The sequence below is a fragment of the Eumetopias jubatus genome, unplaced genomic scaffold (assembly GCF_037043125.1).
Source record: "Eumetopias jubatus isolate StellerSeaLion01/CBP00866 unplaced genomic scaffold, mEumJub1_p1.0 scaffold_13, whole genome shotgun sequence".
NCBI lineage: Eukaryota > Metazoa > Chordata > Mammalia > Carnivora > Otariidae > Eumetopias > Eumetopias jubatus.
In genome coordinates this window covers 91889443-91905207 of record NW_028274819.1, presented here as the reverse complement: position 1 = coordinate 91905207, position 15765 = coordinate 91889443, and the positions used below count along the sequence as shown (strand labels likewise).

The 15765-nt window shown below is 55.3% G+C and overlaps 1 protein-coding gene across 5 annotated transcripts in view; it reads right to left on the bottom strand.

Moving 5' to 3' along the window:
• The window catches only part of KIRREL3 (kirre like nephrin family adhesion molecule 3), a 121017-nt gene that overhangs the window by 27475 nt on the left and 77777 nt on the right, over nucleotides 1–15765 (bottom strand). For all 5 annotated transcript variants that reach the window (XM_088018143.1, XM_028120821.2, XM_088018144.1 and 2 more), the window contains exons 4-5: nucleotides 13164–13321; nucleotides 4050–4200 (exon numbers count right to left, since the gene is read on the bottom strand). In XM_088018143.1, coding sequence (XP_087874269.1) covers nucleotides 4050–4200; nucleotides 13164–13321 — 309 coding nt within the window. The remainder of the gene's footprint in view (nucleotides 1–4049; nucleotides 4201–13163; nucleotides 13322–15765) is intronic.

Sequence of the window (15765 nt, the reverse complement as noted above, 5' to 3'; positions counted from 1 at the left end):
GGAAGTGACAGGTATCTCAATGCTCTCTATCTTTGTTTTTAAAACATAATTCAAGTAGTAAGGAGTGTGGCAAGGACCAGCCATAAGAGCTCTCCTCCCACCTTCCAGGAGAGCTAGGGCCCCAGAACCCTGTAGCTTCTCCCCAGCTGCTGCCCATCAGCTGCCCCCTTGCAGCCCCCCCCACCCCAGCCGAGGACCGCCAGCTTCCAGGGCCAGTACTGTCAGGAGCCCCAGTCTTCTTTCTCTGCAGGACCAGCCAGCTCAACTGGGCATCCAAGGGCCCCTAGGGCTCCGATGGCACCACCCCTGGAGATGTGGAGACCCAGGGAGGAGCGTGCATCTTGCTGCATGTTGGAGAGGCTCATGTGAGGCAGAGGAATTTGGTGATTGCCATCTGGAGCCAAATGCATGGCTGGCTCGTGGCCTTACACTGTAAAATTCAGTACTGAGAGGCGGAGTAGAGTCCCTCAACCCAACTCTTGTTTGAGGAAGTGATGGCTCCAGTTGGATAGAATCTAGAATCTACCTGCCGCAGAACTTGGGGAGAGCTCCAGGAGGCCCCTCCCCACCTGGGTGTCCTTTATAGAGTGAGGATTCTTGGGGAGCAGGGCGATGGGGTATATACCTGTTGGGGGACCCTTCCTGCTCCCGCCATTCTGAGATTATCCTGTGTGTGCCTCTCACCTGCAGCTTCCTTACCTTGGCCAAATCCTTGGTACCCCACCTTTCTTCACGGGCCCCAACAGAACGGGTCTCTAGGAGGCTTGTACACTTGCCAGTCTCATCTGCACCTCCACCCTGGACCCCGAGGTGCCTGGGTCCCTCTGTCCACCCCTCTCCTCTGGATGTGCAGGATATGAATTTTCAGGAGTCTACCAGGCTCCACAGGTATAAATAGTTTATGTCATATCCAACTATTAGACATGATTTTAATCCCACTTGTGATGTCGACTGCATAGCTTTGCAGGAGGGCAGCTTTGATGTAGTTGGTAGAACTGAGATCGTATTGAACAGATGTTACAGCTGAGAGTCTGTTAGTGTTTCCATCAGCAACCTGCGTGTGCGTGTGCGCGTGTGCGTGTGTGTGTGTGTGTTCAGGGGAAGTACTACATCGAGGAGGGGGTGGAAAAGAGAGAAACTCCATGACTCAGTGATTTTATAGCACATTCATTTGAAACTTGGCAGCTGGATGCAGCGTCCAGATGTAGCGAGACTTTGGGGGTGTTAAGCTTTCTCTCCCATTACTCAATCTGGGGGCTTTGTCTTCCGTTGGGTAACATATAAAGACCAAGGGAAACAAACAACAAATGCGCTTTTGCTGAGTTTGGATGCTTCTTGGTTGACTGAGAAAATGGAGCAGGTTTGTAAAGGCAGCTCTGATCCGGCCCATGGTGTCCACAGTAAACAGTTGGATGCTTATTGAATGAACAAATGGACAAATGGAGGAGGAAGGAGGCAGGGGGAAGGTGGTGGAGAGAGCGTGTGCTTTTTTGCTTGGCAGGCACATGCAAACACCTTCAAGAGAGGGGATAAGGGGCTGGAGAGCTCTCCCCTGTTTGGGCTGAGAGGGGCACTGCGCATGGTGAGGACAGCACACAGGTGCAGCATGCTCACCCTGTGCGGAGCACTGTGCTGGAAACGTCCCCCTCACAGCCACCATATGAAGTCAGCATTTGTCATTTGCACAGCTGGGGGAACTGAGGCATAGCAGTTAAAGAACCGGGCCGGCATCATTCAGTAAGTGGCAGAGCCGGAATTTAAATCAGGAGGAATGCTGTGGTCTTAACCACGTCCCTGTCCTGCCTCAGATGGGGCTGACCTAGGAATCGGGCACCCGGGTCCTCAGCCTCTCTGGGACCTAATGCCCGATGCCTCCCACCTCGTGTGGCGGAGGCGTCCTTGGAAAGAGATCCGGCCAGGGCACAGAGACCTGGCAAGCCTGGTGTCCCCCTCTGATGCAGACTCTCTGCTGTGTGCCCTGGTGAATGGATCATCTCATTAGAGTACATTAGAGGAGCGCCTTTTAATACTTGGCGGGCTGTTAGGATGATGGCTTTCTTGTTGACAGGAGAGCTTCTCCAGTCGTGATGGATAATGGCCTGGAGGGGAGCGGGGCTGCTGCTGGGTGTCCCCCTGCCGGCTGGCTCCTTGTGTGCAGGATTCTGTACGCAGCTGGTGTCGGCCTCCTGACCAGATTGGGGATCGGTGGGGGCTACAACCAGCAGCCTGGCAGTGGGAGGCTTGGATCTCTTGTGTCCCCCACCCTCATTTGTCCCAGATTTGGCTTGTGTTTGGAAAGAGCTCTGATCACGGTCAATCTTAAGGGCAAGAAGAAACTCTGGACATCATGCGGTCAAAGGACAAGGGACTGCCATCTCCGGAGTAGTGACAAGCTTCGGCCCGCACAGCCCATGGGTGGCGGAGCCTTTTTGGATGCTGGGCCACTTGATCCCCAGCGCATCCTGCTTCCTCTCCAGAGCTGGGCCTACGGCTGCTCCTTGGAAGAAGTAGGTGGGTATGGACAGCCAGGCAGGGAGGCCCGTCCGAGTGAGCGTCTCCCTCCCATCACCCTGGTCCCAGGTCTGGCAAGAGCCCGGCTCTTCTTGACTCTAATTAAATGAGGAACAGAAGAAGAAGCCTCCAGTTGGTGGGGGTGAGGGAGTAGTGAAGATGGGAAAGATAAAGCCTTCTCCAAGAACTCGGCTTGCTGTGTCTGGGTGTTTGGAGCAAGCCTGTCTCAGGGTTACAACGGTTTCTGTTGCCTTCTGGAATCTCAGCGGCTGCTGCCAGGATTCTAGATAGACTAGGGACTTCTGCTCGCTGGCTCTGCAGCTGGGCCCTGGAAAGGCCAGGACACAGCCCCAGAGCCCTACAGAGCCACGTGAAGCACAGAATCCAGAAGCCTTAGATGAGCCAGGCTGTTGGGCAGGGGTTTTTAAATGAATTTAATTTAGAATGAATAAAATAATATGAAGGAAATGAATGCCAGCCTTCAGCTCTAGACTGCACCAAAACAGCCCCCAGCACATGGAGGCATCGTGCTCCCTGGCAGGGAGGGGCATTTACGGGAAGAAAAGTCCATGTCTGAGTGCTGATCCTTCAGACCCAAACCAGTCCGGTACTGGGAGTGAGGCCGCCAGACCACCTTCTTGAGCACTTTTTTTTTGTTCTCTGGGGCCGACGGGCACTGTAGGGAGATTTTAGGAGAGGGATAGGAGTCTTTTTAGGTGACTTTTGGAATAGGGTGCTGGGGGAGCTTTAACGCATCATGACTGTTGACATTAACCGTGAGAACTGACACACGCCGAGGACCTACTGTGCGCAAGTGCAGAAGAGGGGTTATGGTGCAGGCTCCGGAAAGCCAGGCTGTCTACATTTGATAGTTAGGTGGTCTTGGGCAAGCAGATTGACCCAGGGGTGCCTCAGCTTCCCCACATAGGGACCACCAGCATACCTACTCAAATGGTGGTTGTAAAGATGAAATAATTCCTGGAAAGTACGGGCTGACTAAAAGACTACTCTTCTTCCTCTTCTTCTCTCCTTGAACCCTTCCATGAGCAGGACCCCCTGGGTACCCACGCTCTGTAGGGCATGCACTCCTCCCCCACTCTGGAGCTCTGAGCACCCTGCTGACCCCAGTACCTCTGCTCTGGTTTTCTCGCCAAGGGAGCGTGTGGGGCCACCAGGTTAAAGCAGAGCTAGGGCCCTGCTTTATATTTGTTGACGTGGAAAATTCTACCTGATACAGGTTTAGAAATGTGGCTTGAACAAGTCATTGGCAAAAGATCCTCATCTGATGTCGTTACTTTGTGTGACAATAAGGACAAGCCCTTTGGGTGCCCACAAACACAACCTCGGCCAGTCCAGGGAGCTGTCTGACCCATTTCGTCTTCAGACACCTCGCAGGGCTGTGGTGTTGGCTCTGGTGACCTGGTTATCCAGGCCTGGCTCTTCCCCCCAACCTGTGCTTCAGGCAGGGAGTGCCGGAGGTGGGGGGGGGTTCCTGCCCCAGGCCTGGCCCGGCTGGCGGGGGCCGAGTTGGTACTCACGCTGGATGTCGATGGTGACCGAAGTCTCCTTCCCTCCCGGGATGGCTTTGTTGGTGGCTCGGCACACGATACTCTGCCCATTCTCCACATCGCCAGGGGAGATGAAGAGGGTACTCACGATGCTCTCACGCTTGCCGTCTCGCAGCAGGGTCTGGGGGAGCAGGGAGAGAAGGCCCCAGGTCACTCAGCTGGGGTGGCCTGGGCAGGTATGGGAAGACATGCCCAGCCTCAGAGAAGAAGGAGCCCTTAGCTCTGGACAGCCAGGGGTGTGAGTCTCTGCAGAGAGCTGGGGGGTTACTGGTGACTCCCTGGCCTGGCTGAGCCCTGGGCTGCAGAAGGACAAAGGAACTAGAAGCTCTTCGATCACGTGGGAAAATCAGCCTGGACTTGTATACCCCAAAGGAAATCCGGCTGCAAGTCTCTCCTCTGGTGTCTGGGGGAAGCCTCTAGGTCTGCAGGCAGCACTGAGGTGCATGCAGCTGGGGGGCTGTGGCCCCCCGAGGCAGTGAAGTCACCTGTAGGAGGGGGTGCAGCTTGGGTCACGGGGGTAAGGGCAGGGCTGGGCTGGGGATGCAGGGAGAATCAATGCACACTTACCATTTCATTACTTTATCTACGTAAACCCTTCCAACTTTTCAAATCATATCACTTCATGACCTCATTAGAGGCCTGACCAACCAGAGGCGGGACAGATGCCATTATCTTCCCCGTGACAGATGAGAAGACAGGCAAGACCAGGAGGGGCTGCAGAACTGTACCAAACTTACACTCCAAGTTGGGGGTGAGAGGGTTCTAGAGTGGGCTGAAGAGGTTCCCCAAAATTCATGTTGTCTTGGAGCCTCACAATGTCACCTGATTTGGAAACAGGGTCTTCAGAGATCAGCTAAGTAATTTGCAATTAGTTAAGGATCGCAAGAGGAGATCATCCTGGATGGGCAGTGGGGTGGTGTGGGGGGGGCAAATATAATGACTGGTGTCCTTAGAAGAAGAGGGGAAGACACAGAAAGGAAGGAGGAAGAAGGTCATATGAAGACAGGCAGAGACGGGAGTGATGTGGCCACAAGCCCAAGGACTCTGGGAGCCACCATGAGTGGAGGCAACAAGGGAGGACTCTCCCTGGAGGGAGCACAGCCCGCCGACACCTTGATTTCAGACTTTTTGGCCTCCAGGAGGCAGGACAATACATTTCGGTTGTTTTAGCACCGGTTGCGGGACTTCAAGAGGGCAGCCCTAGGAAACAAAGGCAAGTCTGAAAGCCTTTGGTTTCCTGCCTTCCATTCCTTCCATTTCCAGTGAGGCCATGCTGTGCGCCTTCCCAGCTCCCTCCCCGGCGGTTTGATGCCCAGCATCCTGAGGTCACGGAGACCCAGCAAGGTAGGTGCTGGGGGAGATGTGTCAGGCAGAGGGGCCACTTCCAAAGTGGGACTGGACTTGTTCAGGACTCAGAGACTTTTGATCCTGGGAAGCTACTTAACTCCCTCCAGAGAAGGGTGCCAGACGCTGTCTAATTTCTCCTGCTTGGAGCCAGAGGATAGATGAATAGACTTTACTTCTCAAAACCTCCCTGAAGACAGTACTGGTACTGTTCTCACCAGACCCTGAAAGGAAGGGAGCACTGGCTCTATTTAATAGAAAAGAAAACTTAGTTCAAAGTGAGTCAGAAACTTGCCGGGCAGGGCTGGGATTTGTGCTTGAGGATGGTGACCCCAGAGGCTGTGACCCTCCCGTCACTGCTCCCTGCGAGCTAGACTGTGGTTAGTAAGATCTTCACTTAAAGATGGGAACAGTTAGAGGGATTCAGCAGACTTTTAAGTTTACTGAGCTACTTAGCAGTGCTAAAAAGGAGACAGCCGGCCCAAAATGGAGTCACTTACGTTTAGGGCCCCACAATCAGCAAACCAAGACCTAATACCTAGCTAGCCTCCTGCGGTTTCAAACCCCAGGCCCCCCTGGGATGTGACGTTTAACTGGCCAACCTGGAAACCCCCCTGGTGGGCAGGGGAGGTCATCCTTCTGTTTCCCCTAAGGGAGACCGTGCCCGAAACGAGGCATTCTTTGCCAATAACTTCCTTTTTCCCTCTCCATCTCTGCCTTTAAAAACCTTCCGTTTTTGTACACTTCCTTGGAACTCCTTTCTATTTGCGGGATGAGATGCCGCCTGACTCATGAGTCGTTTAATAAAGCCAATTAGATCTTCAAATTTACTTAGTCGAATTTTTGTTACATGTAGCCTGCTGGAAACTTGCTCTCTGGGTCCTCAGCTCTGTGTGGTCCTTCTCAGCAAAGCTGGGGCAAAGCTGGTGGCCTACAGCACTAGGAGCACATGACTTGAGCCATCGTCTAGAAAGCGCATCCTGCTTTAGACAAAGATGCCAGAGAGATCCACAGAGCAGGGCAGTGGTCTGGACTATTTCTGCCCACGTTCCAGAACCACCTGGGCCTGGGCAGGCTCCCATGGTACATTCTTTCCTGGGACGTGGGGTGGTGGCCTCAGCCCTGGGCAGAGGGGTCCTGGAGCGGGGCTGGGGGGAGTGATGGGGTCAATCCCAGCAAGCCAAGGGGGAGGGGCTGGGCTGTCAGTGTGATGAGGGTCTTTAGCTCAGCCTCAGGGCCAGGAGCTAAACTGGAGGCCAGCAGAATAGGCCCAGGGGTGGGGGGTTGGGGGGCCTGGGGCTGTGTGGTTTAGCCCCAAGCCAAGCCCTATCACAGTAACGGTTCTGGACTCTTCAGCAGACTTCATGTGTCTATAAATAGCCAGGCGTTAATAAGAACAATTTCCTGGATGGAAGTAAGACCTGGGGTAGGGGGGAGGGAGGGGGAGGCGGGGAGGGAGCTCGGTATGGTTCCTCCTCATCCCCTTGTCTTTACTTTTACGCTGTGCTAACAAGAACATTTACATGAAGTTTGACTCTGCCAGGCACCTCTCCAATTGATCTGCTCCCCGCCTGGTGGAAGGGAGCAGGGCTGCCAGGGTGCTGGCCGGAGGGGAGCGGGGAGGCCGGAGCTCCTAATTAGGCCCTCTGACTGCTTCCCTTCCTCCCCATACCCAGGGTGCTCCAGCGCCTCCGAATGATGATTAATGACATATTTACTGTGTCCGGGCATGTGCTTTTCTGGGAAATAAAAATTCTGGTTCAAGTTGTTTGTTCCACCTAATTAGAGAAAAGGGAGATGTGTTCATTAACCAAGGGGAGAGCAAGGGGAAGGCAGGGCCTCAGCAGCTGGCTTCCCCTGGGAAGCTGAGCATCTCACCCTGGGCCCCAGCTCCCAGGGATCGGACCCCGGGTGGTGTCCCCAGGGAGAGGCCAGGGTGCAGGCATGGTGTAGGTAGGATGTTCTGGGAAGGGCCGGGGAGACGGGCCCACCTGCAGGTGTAAAGCGCCGCACCCCCCCCCCCCCCCCCCCCCCGTCCCATGGCCCGGTGGCCTGTCTGCTCTGCAGCCAGCGCTTGGCCTCGGTCTTCTCAACCTATTTCCCTTCTTCCGTCAGTCCTTCCTTATTCTCTTTCTCTTCTCTCTTTTCCTTTGTTCCCCCTCTTGCAAATCTCCCCAGTCTCCCCTTTTCTGACATACAAATGAAGCCTTTGGACTTTGTGGTGGCCTTGAAGGTACAGGCCAGGTGGAACATTCTATCATTTGCAGGTCCTCATCCCAGCCAGCTTTCCCCTCCTCTCCCTCTCCTGGTCTCCCTTCACCGAACTGGGCTCTGGGGACACACCTTGGGCCCCAGCCTCCCACCTCCTGCTCCAGAAACCTATAATAGAATGCAAATCAGCTCAGGGAGGGTAAGTGGATTATGAATGGCAAGTCACTTTGTCTCTGGGGCCACCACCTCCAAGGCCCTTTCCTCCAGCTTGGTCGGGAGGAGCGTGCTGCCAAATCTCGGCCTCAGAGTCCCCCAGCCCGGCTCTCATGACCTCGCTGGGGGCTCCTGTGGCTCTACCAGGACCCCAGCTCACCTGTGTGTGGAGATGCGGGGCAGGGGCCTGCGCAAGGTGGGCTTTCCACCCCTCGGCCTGTGTGTGTGGTTCCATGGGCCTCCATCCACGAACAGCTTCTAAGCTTTCCAGACTATCCATCCCAGTGGCTGTGTGAGGCGTCTCTAGACCCTGCCTGCCGGGTGCAGCTTCCTGTGCCCCCCAGCCCCACTGCGCCATCCCTGAGGGCAGGCACTTGGCATTCAATTGGCAGAGGCCCGGAGGTGGGGCTGGGGCGGGGGGACAGCGTGTACCCTGTGTGTGGTTGTCCAGTGTAGGCAGCAGTGCTTGCTCTGCTCTTCCCAAAGCCCCCAGGGCCTCAGCTGGGCAGTGGGGAGCCCAGAGGCCCCACCAAGAGGCGGGCAGCCTGGTGATGCCTGCATGGGAACCACAGATGACGGGGTGGAGCGGGGCGTGCAGTGTGGAGGTTGGAGGGAGTGCAGGGGGTGGGTGCCCCAGCCCTGGTGCTAAATCTGGGAAGCTCACTGATATGCAAACAGCCCGAAAGCCCTTGAGTGAGGCCTGACTGCCTGGCAACAAGGCCTCCCTCTTCTCCCTCCTCACTCACCTCCCCCACCTGCTGTGTCCTTTTTTTTTTTTTTTTTTTTTTTTTTAATTTTCTCTCCTCTTCCCCTTTTTATAGCTGCCTGGAGCAGGAGTGGGGGGGGGGATCCATTAAGGCCTCTTGTCACGTGGCTCTAATGGGGGCTGTAAGGGAAGGTGGAGAACCACAAGGCCATTTGCCCCAGGCCCTGCATCCTCGGGGACCCCAGGCTTGTGCCCTGGGTGAGAACGGATGCCCTTCACAAAGAAGGCCAAGATGGGTGGCAACTGCTTTGCTGCGTGGAGACTCTAGGCCCCTAAGAGAAACATGGAGGGGGTGCTGGGATGACTGCTAGGGAGAGAATACACAGCGGAAGGGGCTCATGGAGGGAGCTGGGCCCCAGTGAGAGCCTTAAGGGGTGTTGTTCCAGAGTTCCTCTTAGCACAGGGCCCTAATGAGGCTCCTGGTCCTGGTGGTGGGTGGGTGGGGGGGCCCCTTGGGCAGGCAGCAGCCTGAAGCTGGAGGGAGCAGACAGGTAGGGCTGGAGAGTAACGGGCTTCAAGGTAAATACATGTATGACTGGCGGCGTCCAGGAGGAGAGGGCTTGGAGAGAGGCCTTGGCACCAGCTCCGCTGCTTCCGCAGACAGACACCCGCCGGGAGTCCCAGGCGCTCACCCAAGCACCCGGGCCACCAGGGTGTCCAAGTAGAGGTACCACAGCCTGTGCTGGGGGCGGTGGGGAGGCAGAGGGCACTTCTTTTTCCTGGTTCTCCTCCCAGCGCAAGGGGCCTGGCCATCCTCAGTGACACCATCCTCCACCCTGCTGGCCACAGGCTGGGTAGCAGAAAGAAGGTTGCCTGAAACCAGGGCTGCTGGATGACCTCCAGGGAGGCAGACCTGGGATGGAGATCTGAGAGGAGGGTCTAACACGACTGGCTAGCACTCTCTCTGCCAGGTGCTTTCTGTACATCGTTCCTTTTGAGTCTCAGAGCAACCCTACTGGGCGCCCATGGCTAACCGCACCCTGTTTTGCAGCTGGGGAAACTGAGGCAGAGAGACTAAGTTACCATAATATGTGATGGAGCCCTGCAGTGACGCTGACGTTCCCATCTAGGAAAGGGGAGAGCAAGGTGCACCCTGGGGTCCGAGAGGATCAAGTGAGGGCCGGGCAGAGAGCCTGCCAGCCAGGCACTCTTCTCATTCGAGCCTTACAGCTATCCTTTGAGGCAGGCGCTGTTCTCGCTCCCACCGTATAGGTGGGGACACTGAGGCACCGCAAGGTTAGGTAGCTTGCTTGCTCACCTTCACAGAGCTGGAAGGGGGTGGAGCCTGGATTCGAAGTGAGGCTGCCCAGCTCCGGGGCCCATGGGCTTCACCAGCACCAGGTGACAAATACTGAGGGCTTCAGACCTCAGGGCTGTCTGGGCTGCCCCAGACGATCTTTTCTGTAGATGCTGGGCGCCTGGGTGCTGCTTGACAGTGTGTGCATTTGAATGCTCTGTTTCTGTCTCTGTTTCAGCTGCTCACATTCCGCCCCCCACCCCAAGCAGAGCTTGTGGGGGCAGCTCTGCCTTCGGGTCATCAGAAGTGCCACTGTAACTGGTCCTTGCAGTCCCGGGGAAGGAGCGGGGAGGCAGAGGGGCGGACTTGGTGGCCCCTAGAGCTGGTTCCACGTGAGCACTGCTGGGTCACCCACCCTTCTCTGGGTGCTCCACATCGTAGGTTTGTAGCTTGTTAGAGCTGGCAGGCACCTGCTCCGGACTGAGCTGTGTGCCCCCCGCCCCAAATTCATATGGTGAAGCCCGGACCCCCAGTGTGAGTATCTATGGTTATCGGGCCTTTAAGGAGGTGACTAAGGTTAAATGAGGTCATAAGCATGCTAAGGTGTCCTTATAAGTAGAGGAAGAGACACCAGAGATCTGTCTCTCTGCACACACAGAAGAAAGGCCATGTGGGGACACAGAGAGAAGCTGCCGTCTGCTAGGAAGAGAGATCTCACCAGGAACCAGGCCTACTGGCACCTTGATCTTGGCCTTCCAGCCTCCGGAACTGAGAGAAACAGATGTCTGTTGTTTAAGCCACTGGTCTGTAGTATTTTGTTATGGCAACTCAAGCCTACTCATACAGAGTGTCTGATCCAACTCCTTTGTTTTACAGAAGAGGAAACTGAGGCCCAAGGAATGACTTTCCTGAGGTTCACAGAGCAGGGTCTGGAACCCCAGCCCCTCGCGGCCTGGTGCTGCCACGCTGGTCGTCTCCCTGCAGGAGTGTGATCAGGGCTGGGGTCGGGGGGCCGCGGTGCAGAGGGTTAGCGTGGCCTCCTGCCCTGGTCTGCTGTAGCACCATGCCAGGCTCTCGGAGGGGCCTTCTCCACATGGATGACGCAACGTACTGGGGCGAGGTGACCCCTGGACAAGGCGCAGCTGGGTGACTCTGAACTTTCTGTTCACCACATGGGGGTGTGTCCTCGGCAGGACATAAACCTTGGCAGGGGCCAGGCTGGCCGAACTTCAGGGAGGGACTGGACAGATGCCCAGCTGGGAAGGAGCACCCCTTGCCTGCCTTTTTATCCTCGTCTGGATGATATATTCCCTCTGCCAAATTTTTGTATTTCATAACACAACAGGGGTGGCTCCAGCCCCGATGTGAGTGAGTGAGGGATTTATTTCTCAGTGCTCCCCGCCCCCGCCCCAGTCCCCCACCGGGGTGAACTTGTACCGGATGGAAGGCATTTGTCCTGGGTTCTGGCACCAGACTCTGGGTGAGGGCCCAGAGGGGGGTGGGGCCTTGATCAGCAGCCCCGGGGCTGACTCCTTGGCCGGGTGTCAGCTTTGGACAGGAAGGACACACCCCCAGAGAAGCAGCATTCTGGTCTCATATCCTCCACTGGTGATGAAAGCCTTGCTTATCTTTTCAAGACCCAGGAAGAGGAGCTGGTGGGGGGGGGGGCGGGTGGGGAACAGGTCACACATCTCCCCACTTTCTGAAGCCAAGGAGAGCCACAGGGAGAGGAGAGCTGGGGTGCTGGAGGCCTGGACCTCCAGTCTGAGCCTGGGCGTGCTGGTTGGCCCTGGGGCCGGACTCAACCTCTCAGCAGCTGCCCCTCCGTCTAAAGCTGCACTGGGAGGAATACAGGAAGGAACGTGGCCCTGGGCACCACGAGACTGTCGTTCGGGCCACTCACCAACTGAGAAGGGCAGTCACTTCTCTTTCAGGCCTTGGCTTTCTATCTGTAGATCAAGGGAACCAGACTGGCCATCCTCCATGGTCCTGTTCATCTTTAAAGACTCTGTGGTATATAAACGCTGTCTGGGACTCTATTTACAATTTCCTTGAGTGGAGTCCGGTGGGGGCGGCTTTAACATGTACCTGGGATTTTATTTTTCTTCAGGTAGGTTGAGGCCAGCAGATCAGGAGATGACTGCCATGAGGAAGGTCCTTTGTTACAGCTCCCTAGAGGAGGGGGAGCCCCGCTCCACATAGGGTCACAGGGTATGCATCTGGGTTGGTCAGGAGGCAGGGAAAACGTGGTGCAAGCCTTTATCATGGTTCTTGTGGGAAAGAATGGACAAAGCAGGGTGAGCAGCTGAAAGTTTTTAGGATTGGGTGGTTTGAATAATTTGCACAAGCTCTAGGCTATAGGACTGATCTCCAGTTATCCAGTACCTGGCCCTGAGGATTTAGGGGTGGAGGCTAGCACCTAGCCGGCTAAAAGGAGGTGGTGAGGGTCTGGATGCAGGATTGTTTGCATACCAAAGGCAAGAATGAGAAGAACATTCTCAGCATGTGGTTTGCTGTCTCTAGGAATTAGCTAAGCCTGGGAGTGGCAGTCCCTCCTCATTCACAAGGCTTTGAGATGTCAAAGCATCATAAAATATAGAAAAATAAAATACAGAATATTTTATAGAAATAAAATATAGAAAATAAAAACCTAACTAATACAGGGGACAGTTCAAGGCATTTCCGGCTCATGGCACCTTGTGTGAATTACAGAAAAACACCCCTGCAGGTAGGTATCTCAGGTGCAAGGCATGGTGAAGGATTATGGGCTGGACTTCCTGAGTCAGGCGTCTTGGACAGGGAAGAACCTAAACAGCCTTACCTGGTAGCCCTGGAAAGTTGGCCAGATTTAGCAAATAAAAACACCAGGACACTCAGTTAAATCTGAATTTCAGATACATAGTGGATAATTTTTTAGTCTAAGTATGGCACATAATTATGCCCCATGCAATATTTGGGATATACTTATATTGAAATTCAAATTTAACTGGGTGATTTTATCTAGCAACCCTAGGCCCTGGCCACTTCTGTCCTTGAGCCTCCACCTCCGACCTTACTCTATTCTTAGGGAGCCCCAGGAATTACCCCAGGAAAGAAGAGAGGAAGACAGAGTTACACAGTCATCGAGACAGAAAAGGTCAGATAAATAGAAACATAGGGCGAGAGGGAAAAAGTGACATGAAGCGAGAGAGAAAAAGACCCAGAAACAAAGAATGAGAGACAAAAAGCACACACAGAGAACAAGAAGGGCAGAGTTGGGGAAAGTGGGCTCTCCCCGCGTGGCTCCGCCCCTCCTCCTGCCCCCAGGCCTCACCTTGGAGTAGGTAGCCCCATTGATGACCTCTCCTTTCCGCAACCAGATGATGGAGGCCGCAGGCTTGGCGTTGTCCGCGTGGCAGGTGAGGTTGAGGGGGTCCCCGGCCCGCAGGCTGATTACAGGCCCCCCCAGGATGACCGGGTCATCAGGTGGCACTGCGGGAGTGGCAGGGGGGGAGAGGAGTAGAGAGGTCAGACTGAGGGCGCTGCTCCCCTCCGGCAAGGCTGGTGGGCTGGCCTGGGTGGATTTTATGGAGCCGATGACAAACAATAATTATCATACTTTAATAAAATGTATAATCCCCTTGTATTATAACAATAATAGCAGAAACAGCAATAATCCCTGACATACGCACTGCATGTTTATTTGCAGCCGATGTTCATGCCATCATCTCATCCGAGGCTCACGATGAGCCTGTGAGGGGACAGGGCAGGCATCATTAGCTCCGTTTCACAGATCAGATTGGGAAGCAAAGCTCCGCTGCCAAGATAATATCTGTACTTTCTTTCTTTTTAACTTCTCTCTCTTTTTTTTAAACAAGCACTGTCACATCTGTTGTCTGATTTAATCCTTACAACAGTCTTGCAAGGTAAACATTATTATTACCCCAGTTACGTAGCTCTGGAAATCGAGGCTCAGCAGGATTAAGTGACTTGCTCAAGGTCGCTGGGGAATGGGCGCCAGAGCCAGGGCCGCAAGCCAGGGCCTCTGACACCTGCAGCTCACCGCCAGTCCCCTGCCTTTGCAGGGGCAGGGGGCAGGGGGCAGGCAACCTTGCAAGGCTGAGACAGTGTTTCAGAGGGCTGTGCGACCCTTGGCACCTCCTAGGAACTTGGTTCTCCCAGAACGGCTCCAACTGCCTCATCTCAGAGTTAGGATGAATCTCTGCTGCCCACTTCTCCCGTGGCATTTCACAGAGGGGTGATCAGAGACTCGTGGCTCCTGAGAGATGGGGCATGCCAACGTGGGGAAGATGTCTCTGCAGTGGCTGCATCTCTCACCCAGCCCAGCACAGGGCCCAGTCCCTGGCGGACACTCCATAAACATTTGCCAAGTCCACTGGAGTCAACCCCTTTGATCCTCTTGACGACCCTGGGATGTAGGATGGGCACTTATGATGATAGATGACCATCACCTGGAGGAGAGGCCCAGAGAAGTTTAATGACTGGCCTAAGGTCACAGAGCCTTTTCTGATGTTCGTGCTTAGGGACACATGGGGGGGGGGTTCTCAGGCCTCTGCGGCTCCCGCCTCTCCTCCTTGGACAAACGGACAAACCGCAGAAGGGGAAGGGCTCCCTGGAGACCACTTGGGAAGTCCCTGGGCTTCTCCCCCCACCCCCTCCCCGGTCCCTCAGGGAGGGGCTGCGTCAGTCAGTTCTGAGGCTTGAAGAGGGCTGAGCTAGCGGCATGTTTGCTGAGCGAATGGATGAAGGGGAAATCAGGTGATGATGGGTTGGGGTCTTAGCACAAAAGGCCTTCTTTGCCCAATTGCCAGAGAAAGTCCTTGCTTCCATCCAGGCCCCGTGCAAGCTTCTGCCCTGGGGGATCAGGGAAGACGGACAGACAGTGGTGCCAGGCTGGTCCTGGTCCAGCAGGCTGTGCCTTCCACCCTCTTCCCCCCAGGACCTCGTGCCCACAACCTGCCTGACTCCCTCCCCTTCCCAGGGCCTTCCCCCATCTGCCACTCTCCTAGTGCACCCAGGAGACTCCAGGAGGCTCTGGGGCCAGGTAAACACGCAAAGCAGCACCTTCAGCTTGTGGCTGTGCCCGCTTCCTTCCTGGCCTGGAGGAGGCCTGGTTCAGAACTATAGCCCAGTGAGTGCCAACCCCCAAGTTTCTATTTTCTGAGGAAAAACAAACCCTCGGGGTTTCCAAGATTCTATCAACAGCCCCAGAACTCCACCGGAGATCCTGGCCCAGAGAGGCAGTTGGCCTCATCCAACCCTGCCCAGCCTCCCCAGGGGGCTCTGGGCTCAGGCAGATGTTGGTTGTGGGCTGGATGATCAGGACAACCCCCCCACCCCCGCCCACCCCAAACTCCCTCATTAGTGCCAGAGGCCTCCTTGGTGCTGGTGTGGCCGGAGAGCAAAAGGGAGGCTAATGAGGGCTTTCCACAAATGGGGGGTGGGTGTGACAGTTGCTGATGAGGGGAATTTTAGCTCTATGCAATGCTGGGCCCCTTCCAGCAGGGAGGGCCGGGGCTGGGGCTCTTGCCCCCCTTTATTCTGTGGTGGCAGCTTTCTTTCCAGTAGGTGTCCAGGATGGAGGCGCTCTGGCTGAGCCTGAGAGCCAGAGAAGTTGGAAAGAACCATTCGAAGCTCCAGGAATAGAAGAAACACCAGGCCATCCTTGTCTCCGGGACTCCCCAGTGAAGAGCCAGGGGCTGTGGTCTTGAGGAAAGTGCCCTAAATCAGAAGGTGAATTGGGGCAGGCTGTCCCTCCTCCTGGTTTTATTTCCCCAGGCACGAAATATGAAAGGACAACAGGAGATCTGGACAGTTCCTTCTGGCACTGACATTTCTTGGGTCCGAGACAGTGGTTTCCAACCTTGGCTGCATAGTACAAGACTCTGGGGGAGACCTTAAAAATCCCGTTGGCA